This window comes from Elephantulus edwardii, unplaced genomic scaffold (assembly GCF_000299155.1).
Source record: "Elephantulus edwardii isolate Elephantulus edwardi_28Jun2011 unplaced genomic scaffold, EleEdw1.0 scaffold00027, whole genome shotgun sequence".
In the NCBI taxonomy this organism is placed as follows: Eukaryota; Metazoa; Chordata; class Mammalia; order Macroscelidea; family Macroscelididae; genus Elephantulus; species Elephantulus edwardii.
The window spans coordinates 12,742,776-12,752,032 of NW_006399777.1; the positions used below are offsets into that span (position 1 = coordinate 12,742,776).

The 9,257-nt window shown below is 42.7% G+C and overlaps 1 protein-coding gene across 1 annotated transcript in view; it reads right to left on the reverse strand.

Moving 5' to 3' along the window:
- Nucleotides 1-371: 371 nt before the first annotated feature.
- CLDN18 (claudin 18) overlaps nucleotides 372-9,257 on the reverse strand; it is a 17,434-nt gene continuing 8,548 nt past the window's right edge. The window contains exons 3-5 of the mRNA XM_006883357.1: nucleotides 7,802-7,919; nucleotides 2,604-2,714; nucleotides 372-563 (exon numbers count right to left, since the gene is read on the reverse strand). Of these exons, the coding sequence (XP_006883419.1) occupies nucleotides 392-563; nucleotides 2,604-2,714; nucleotides 7,802-7,919 (401 nt within the window). The 3' untranslated portion in view covers nucleotides 372-391. The remainder of the gene's footprint in view (nucleotides 564-2,603; nucleotides 2,715-7,801; nucleotides 7,920-9,257) is intronic.

A 9,257-nucleotide genomic window follows, 5' to 3' on the forward strand; every position in this document is an offset into this window, starting at 1 on the left:
TTTCAAAATTTTGCTGAGTGATGAGCTTGGGAAACAGATCGATGGAAGGAAGAGGGAGCGTTTGTCAAAATCATGAAGAGGGTGTGATAGGGATTCAGACACATTGTGCCATCAGATTAGAAAACTCTGTAAGTAACTATGGAAAAGAGAGAAAAGGATTGGAAAAATATGAGTTAATTCATAAATGAGAACTCAGTTGTTTGATGATGTAACCTTTAGAGATGGAGGCCATTAACTGGATGAGGCCATCCAATCTCCCATCACAGATGAAATGACAATTTCTCTAACTTCCAACCATCCAAATAGTCAAAAGTGCTGAGGAATTGTGTATAATTTCCCAATTTCTTGCACGAGCTCTAATTTGCTGTACATGCTGAATTATCTTCAAACACTACACATAGTCATATTTGGAAGGGTGAGATTGTATCTCTTCATCTGCTTGGGCACCCCCGTTGTATATCTTCTTGTTGTTGGTGTTGGGTCCAAAGCCAGTGCCAGCCTTGAAGCCCCCAGACTTATAAGTGACATTGTGGCCTGAGGTGTGGTAAGACACTGCTTTGTAGCTGAAAGAAAAAAAAAAAGGAATATTCCGTGACCACAGGTGCCTTTGGTGGTATAAAAAAAACCACCCTCATTTACCCTGAATGGTCTCCATTTTTTTCCCTTCTGTTTCTACCACTTTTTTTATTTGAGTGAAAAGTAAATTTTATAGATCACGTTAGGGTTTTAAAAAAAATTTATTATTAATTTCAATAAAAATTTACAGAGATTTTGGATTTCCATTCATTCATTGTTGTACTTTTCTCTTCTCCCAACCCTCCTCCTCAGTAAACTACCCTCTTGGAAAAGTAAAAGAAAAATTCTTTCATTGTTTTACAAACTTTCCCCCAGGTCCACTCCACCATGCAGCCTTCACTCTGGACTCCTGTCATGACAAAAATACCTAATCACATATCCTTTTTAAACAGTTTTCTCCCTCATCTATTTCAATGCAGTATATATTATTGACCTTTCTTTCTCAGTCTTCCCCCCCTAGCCCCAAGGTCAGTCCTGTTTTCCAACAGTGGCACCATGCCGTATTTATCCTTTTGTGACTGAGATACTTCACTCAGCATAATGTCCTCTAGGGTCACCCATTTTGAATAATATTGCAGATCATGTTAGTTGTTTTTCATAAATCATTCATAGGCATTCATTACCTTCAATTGTTGCAATTAATGTCTTATAGTGAATGCTAAAGCAAACCCTTATTGTATACCCTCACCCGTCTCTGTTTCCCCCCTTTTTCTTCTCCCTCTCCTCTCATTTACTCCATAATGGTCTCCATTTAGAACTGAGAGAGTCTGGTTCAATTGCTGACCAGCCTTGTGATTTCTAGCAGGTCGTCTGTTCTCCCTGGGCCTTAGTTCTCTCACTCACACGTTGAGCAGATTGGAGGCTACACAGATGTAACTTCCAGCCCGCAAATCCTTCAACATAATAAAGTCCCATAGACTTTGTTCAAATGAATTTTTTTTTTATTTTGTGTGTACCGTCAAATCAGATCTGACTGGTACAGGAGGAGATTGCGCCTCCTTCTCCGGCAGAGCCTCTGGTGGATTTGAACCGTGTTCCTCTGGGATTGCAGTGCAACTTCTTGCCACTAGGCCACCAGAGCTCCCTCAAATGAATTTTTAATTGATTAGCAGAGTGGTCACCTCTCAACTTTAGCAAAGCTCCAACATAAAGCAAGAGATTCTGTGCCTTGCAGAGCTGGGGGACCAGTGCCCCAAAGCCTTGGGTGACCAACTGTCCTGGTTTTCCTAAGACTTAGGAACATGTACGCCAGAGGTAAGAACATCAATGTAAATTTTGCAGGGAACACAAGTCAGTTCAAAATGAGCAACATCTCTGGCTTCTGCATGCTAGATGCCTGTATCTCCCCTTTTAGCTGTAACCATAAAAAATGGCTCTAGGTAGATGCTGCCAAATGTCTCCTGGGCTAAGAACAACTTGAGTGACAGAACACTGAAGCTAGCAGGCGTCTATCAGATCCATAACTGCCAAATTATTCCAAGTCCGGCTAGCCCTCTGTATGCAGAGTGCAACTGTCCATTAAAGTTCGAAAAATTATGATCTTTCAGGGTCAGATCACCAGAACCGTCTTCCAAGTGGTCTCTGGGTGGATTCAAACTGCCAGCCTTTCTCGAATTATTTGGACGACCTGGGAACTAGAAGGCATCTACAGGTGTGGTTTTTCACTTCAAAGAGGATTGTCCCTGAACCTACTCAGGCTGAAATATCCCTTAGAAAGAGAAAGCTTAAGGGAGCTCTGGTGGCCTAGTGGCAAGAAGCTGCACTGCAATCCCAGAGATATGCAGTTCAAATTCACAAGATGCTCTGCTGGAGAAGGAGGGACAATTTCCTCCTGTACTAATCAGATGCGATTTGACAGTACACACACACAAAATAATTAGGAAAAAAAAGAAGGAGAAAGCTTATCAATCTTTTTGTTAGTAAAGTGATTCCATGGGGCTGATGTAATGGTGTTGTCTGTGGTTCACACCCTAAAATGGACTTGGAGGGAATGGAATGACTGCTTGTATTGAGGTGCACAGACTTACTTGGTTTCCTCTGGCATCAGGCCCCTGCAGGCAATGCACATCATCACACCTCCAATCAGCGTGAGGCCTCCAGCCACCCAGCCCACGAACAGAGCGGAACCAAAGGTGTACCTGCGCGGGAGAGACAGCTGTTGAGTGTGGGAGTCACATCTCCAGGCTCCACCCAGCTGCCCGCACCTCCCTGCGTCTGCTCTTTGGATTACACATCCGTGACCCATGAATTTACAGTAAACCCTGCCAACCCATGTCCCCTTGGGTCTCAGTCAGTCAGATTACAGGACCTTGGGGAATCCAAAGGGGATTAAAGTTAGTCAGAGGCAAGATTGTTGGGCCCCTCACATCAGTCAAGCACAGAATTCCAAGTCTCTACTCTCAGAGGCATCTCTCTGATCTTAGGAATCTCTCTCGGTCCTCTTGACTGGAAAAGTGTCTTGAAAATTTGACAAAGAGAACTTTGAAAGACACAGAACCAGGTGTTAGTTCTGGAGGGAGCTTGGTTCCTTGAACTCTTGTTGTGGGTTAAATGTTCTGTTTACCTTTTCTTGAGTAATTCTTGCAACCATCTCGGGAGACAGGAATATTGTCTTGAGAAAAACTAAGCTACAGTATCCACTCATTCACTTATTCAGCAAATATTTATTGTCATTTACAGTGTGAGCTGGATTGACACACAACTGCAGCAATGGCATCAAGTGTATCAGATGATGAGACGGCAGGAGATAGGACGGGGTATGGGATCAAGGATATCAGAGATGATGAGGATGGCAGGAGATAGGACTCGGTTCAGATCTGTTGTTCACAGGGTCACTGTGAATCACACTTGACTCGATGGCACCTAACAGCAACAATAATGTGTGTCTTTGGCTGCAATTCTTCCACAATAGATTTGTTTATTCCTTTGGAAGACTATGCTATATATAGATGAGACTCTGTCTCACATCTTTCAGGCATGTATGTTATGAAACACTTTGGGCATGTTGTAAGGAGAGACAGGTCCTTGGAGAGGGACATCATGCTTGGTAGGATAGAGGAACAGCGCAGGAGAGGAAGACCCTCTATGAGGTGGATTGATTCAGTGACTGGGGTAATCGGGATGGAAGTGTCAGAGATGGTGCGATTGGCACAGGATAGAGCAGGGTTTAGGGCTGTTGTACATAGGGTCGCTATGCGTCGCAAGCGACTCGACGGTACATAACAACAACAACAACAGCAACGTGTTATGAAAAGGGGTTAGTCTCTGGAAAAACATATCATCTTTGGAAAAGCTGAGGTCAGGAAAAGACAGACCCTCCGTGAGTTGTGTTGGCATGGTGATTGCGACAGTGGGCTCAGTGTTCAGAAACTGCGGGATGGTACAGGATCATTCTGTTGTAGATGGAGAGTCTCAAGACTCAGAGCTGACTTGATGGCATCTTACAACGACAGTGTGTCTAACATTGCTCTGCAGGTATGGAGAACAAGACAGACACAGACACTCTCCTTTGTTTCAGCCAAAACTGTAAACTATACTGGGCTTGTCTGACCCAAGATCTCCAGGGAATAAAATAACTTTAATTCCCAATAGACGTTTAGACATAGGTATCTATCCTCACATCCTCATTATTATAGATCATATTATTACATTCCTCAAAAAAGACCTCTTGAATCTTAAAGCACTGTACCCATAAATGTGACTTTGTTGGGAGAAATAGGATCTTCCACTGAAGATAATAGCAATTGAATCATACTGAAGTATGGTGGTTCCTAACATAAATCCCTTCAGAGTGGTGTGTTATACAGAGAAGCCTACAAAACCCAGTGATTGGGCAATGTAGAAACCCTGGAGAGAAGGAAAAACTAAAATATTTCCACTAATATGAGTGATAGAGAAGTGGTATGACTGTATTTTGTCAGAAGTGAAACTTGTGAGAGCTGGAGAAACAAGATTCTCGTGGGTGGCACGTAAACATGGAGAATGGACGTGGAGATGGTCAAACACGGGGGAAGATGTCACATGAACATACATGCATAAGCTGCAAAGGACACCCTGGGTTTCCAGAAGCTACTAGATATTAGGAGAGAGGCCTAGGTCAGTTCCTCTCACAATGCTCTCAGATAAAAGTGACATAGCTATTGTCAGACTGACTCCAGAATTGTGAGAAAATACATTTCTGTCCCTCAAAGTCACCCTTTTGTGGTATTTTGTAATAGTGGCTCTAGGAAACTAAGGAAAAGTGAACTGTTAGGAAGTCTGAAGAATTTCAACACTAACTTGACGTTCATCTCCAAGTGCAGGCGAGAAGAGAGTTCACCACACTGGATGCTTCTTGTTGGAGGTTTTCTTCGATGTTCCTCAAAGAATGGGAACTGTGTGTGGAGCACCATGACTCGCTGACATGTTTAAAATCCGCTGTGTTATACCAGCAGTGGAGAAAAAGTGATATAAGCACAGAGCTCAGCAACCAAAGGGAATATGATACTTTCGATGTGTTTTGAAAACACCCATGTTCTAACAGAATGACCCTGGTGACCAACAGTTGTGCAAAGGGCATTGCTGATACACTAAGCTCAGCCTTTGAGCGTATCCTGGGAGAAAAAGGTCCATATGCTATTTTTCGTTCCTTTCTTTGGGAAAAGACAAATATTCGGTGTGAGGGCTGTTCTCTCAACCTGTTTGCTAGTCTTCCTTGCTTGTGGAAGGGGACAAAACAGGAGACTTCTTGCTGCAGCTTCTTGCAGGAGACCCCAGGCAATTTCCTGGGACATTCCTGTTACCTGGCGCCCTGATCGACGGCCAATTGTGTGCATAGTAACTCAAACTCATTGCCATTGAGTGGGAATCCACTCAGAACTGACCTTCCATTTGATTTTTGAGGCTGTAAATCACAAGAGAAGAGACTGTCAATCCTTCTCCAGAGAAGATACAGGCTCCGGATTCAGTCTCCAGAGAGGTACGCCCTGGGTTCAATTCCCTATGAGTAAGCCAACAGAGCTCCCTAATTGCATAATTAGTGATGATTGCAGCAACGGCTACCATCCATTGAGAACTAGTAGGCAGCTCTGGTGGCCCAGTGGTAGGAAGCTACACTGTAATCCCAGAGGCATGCAGTTCAAATCCACCAGCTGTTCCATGGCAGAAGGATGGGCAATCACCTCCCATGTGATTAACTGCCTCTGAGTGCAATTAACTGCCTCTGAAAACCATCTGGAGGGTCAGCTATGGGCCAGTGCCACCTTGATGGCACACGATGATGACAACAACGACAACAACAATAACATTGAGCCTGTATAGAAAGCTCTCATAGTCTAGTGGTAGGAGTTACTCTGTTAACTCAAAGGTAGATGGTTTGAATCCACCTCTGCTCTGTGAGAGAAAGGTGGGCAATCTCCTCCAAGCTCCTGGGAGGATAATCTATGAGTTGGTCCCAACTCAATGACACCAACTATTACCAGCAACACGGAGCTCTTACTATGATAAACACTATAACTACTATTTCATGAAATTCCCAAGAGAGCCACTGTCTAGGATTTGTCATTCCATTTTATTTACCTAAGGAGCCCTGGTGACCCAGTGGATAGGAAGCTGTGGTTCCAACCCCAAGACAGGTGATCCGAATCCACCAGCTGCTGTGAGTGAGAAGATTGCCCAGTCGCCTCCAAACCTGCTGGAGGGTCAACTGTGAGTTGGTTCTGACTCAACAGCAGTGTGTGGTTGGATTTTCTTTTTACCACAACAGAATGGTAAGAAGTAGCACTGCAATCCCAAAGGCACACGGTTCGAATCCACCAGCTGCTCCATGGAAGAAGGATGGGCAGTCTCTTCCCGTGTGATTTACTGCCTAGGAAAACCCTTTGGAGGGTCAGTGAAGGGTCAGTTTGGATTCAACAGCACCCAATAACAACAAAGAACAGAATTTTATTTTTCATTATTTGAGAGGTTAGAAGTTCAAGCTATAGATCCTTCCTTGTCTCTTCCAGCTTCTAGTGTCTTCCAGCAATCTGTGCTTAAATCTGTCTCTGTGTTCCTCACCTTCTCATGTCTCTGTGTTTATTCTGTTCTTTTTAAATGCAACAGTGATTGCATTTAAAACTCACTCAACTTGCGTACAATCTAAGAAATCTTGTTTCCAGAATACCCAAGTTCACTGCCATTGAGTTAATTCTAACTCAGAGTGAACAGCATAGAACTTCCCCATATAGTGTCTAAGACTAAATCTTCATGGAAGCATATTACCCCGTCTTTGTTCTTTGGAGGGGCCAAACCTCCAAAGTTTTGAATTTTTTTTATACTTTGAATCTTTGGATTTGAACCATTCACCTTTCCCTTAGCTTCAGCTATTGTGACCAATGGGCAGCATAATGATAAATGGAGAAAACATTGATGTCAACAATTTCATCTTACTTAGATCCACAATAAATACCTGTGGTTATGTTTTGTTGTTTGTTACATGATATTGAGTCATAGATGACTCATAGTGACCTTATGAATGAAAATCTTGAACATGCATAACTTTCATAGTTTCTCTAAGTTCATAGAGTTTCTGAAGGCAAGCTATTTCATAAGTGGGTGTCACGCCTGCTTCCAAGCTTAGTGTGGTTATAGCAGTCAAGAATTCAAAAGGTAAGTGGCACTGGGAAAAACACACAGTTTAAATTTCAAGGTGTGTCTGATCTAGGTTATGGTCTTTTTAATCTTTCCCTATGCATCTGAAAGTTTGACAGTAAAGATGACAGAAGAAAACGTGATGCCTTTGAATTGTGATATTAGAGAAGAGTGCTGGATATCCCAGAGACTGTCAAAAGAACAAACAGGTATGTCTTGGAGAAAGTGTAGCCAGAGTGCTCCATGGAAGTAAGGATGATGAAACTTGGTCTCACAAAGTTTGGACATGTTGTAAGGAGGGACAAGTCCTTGGAAAAGGATATTATGCTAGGAAAGGTTGAGAGATCGAGAAAGAGAGGAAGTCCCTAACAGGATGGATTGACAATGTGACAATAACAATGTACTCAGGCCAGCCTCAAGTCACCAAAGATACTTCACTACAGACATTTCACTGAAATGAAGTTAATGAATTTACAGATCATTGTTTCTGTGCACTATAATGTGGCAGTCCCCGATAAATTGTTGCTGTTCAGTCAGTGACATGTTAGGCACATGTGTTTAACAGGATTCTCAAGGTATTTGCTGTAAGGTACCACCATGCAGGTGAGAAGCATACCTGGTCTGAACAGTCTGCACCATGCCACCCATACCAGTGTACATGTTCGCTGTGGACATCCAGAAGTCAGTGACCAGCATGTTGGCAAACACGGACACTCCGGCAATTGCACAAATACCTGTGGGCGAAGACCAGGAAAGTTTTGAATTAGCTTTGAAGGGGTCTCAATACTACTGAGGCTGGCGAGGAGGAATTTAAATCCTTAAATGATCTTATGAGACTGAGAGAGATCACTCAGCATAATGCTCTCCAGTCTCTCTCAAGTTTTCTAACATTTTTTTGGAATCATTCCTCCTGAGTGCTGCATAGTATTTCATTGTGTGACTGTACCGTGATTTCTCAACCCATTCAGTTGTGGCTGGACATTTGGGTTGTTTACATGTTCTTGCGATGGTGAATAACACTGCTATGAACATTAGTGTACAGATCTCCATTTGTGTCTCAGTTCTAATTTCCTTGGGGTACACTCCTAGAAGTGGAATAGCTGGGTCACAAATTGGTTGTACCATTTTACAATCGCACGAATGGTGTCTGAGTTCGCATCTCTCTATACCCTCTCCAACATCTATTGGTTGCTGTCCTGATAAATTTTGCCACTGCTACTGGGGTGAGATGGTACCTCATTGAGGTTTTGATTTGCATCTCTCTTATTGCCAGTGATTTTGAGCATTACTTCATGTGTCTGTTGACCATCTGAATGTTTTCCTCTATGAAAAGTCTTAAGATCATTATTATAAAAATAGAAGAATAACTAGTAAAGCATGTATGGGACCCAAGGGGGGAAAGGTTGGAGCAGAGGCGTGAGGATGGGTAGGTGCAAAAATCACAGGGTGGTACAATGTGGTGGATGGAGGGAGAGGGTGAAGGAAATGGGCAGGGGAATCCTTAAATGATCTTAACAGTCAAGAAGAGTCCATCTTAATAACAAGATTGACTATCTAAGTATTGATTATTGAATTCTATTGAATTCACTCTATGCTAGATACAGTGCTGGTGCTTAGAATTCCCATCTCACTAATGGTGGCAAGATTTAGGTGTACACAGAGAGATGCATTTTAAGATCAGGGGTCAATAGCCAAATATTTTTAATCTAGTCTTTTGATGATGCTCTTAAAAGAGTATTCTAGAGCCTTGCCAATATAAAACCTTTAGGAATTGAGTTGTCTGACCACTTTAGGATTGAAAACAGTTTATAATTGGGCTGGAGATGGCAGCCAAGAGGGAACTCATCACCCAAATAGAGGGAATTTGGGCCTCCAGACTCCCATCTTAAATCTTGGCCTGAAAGGCTCTGGGTTTGGACAATAGTGGATGAAGGGCTGTATTTCCTTGAATAGATAGACTTTGGCTTTTGACATTCACTAATGTAATGAGTCGCATGCTACTTGATGGCACGTAACAACAAACAACAGAGCAAATGCATTTGACTGGATCATAATAAATCATGTCTAACAAG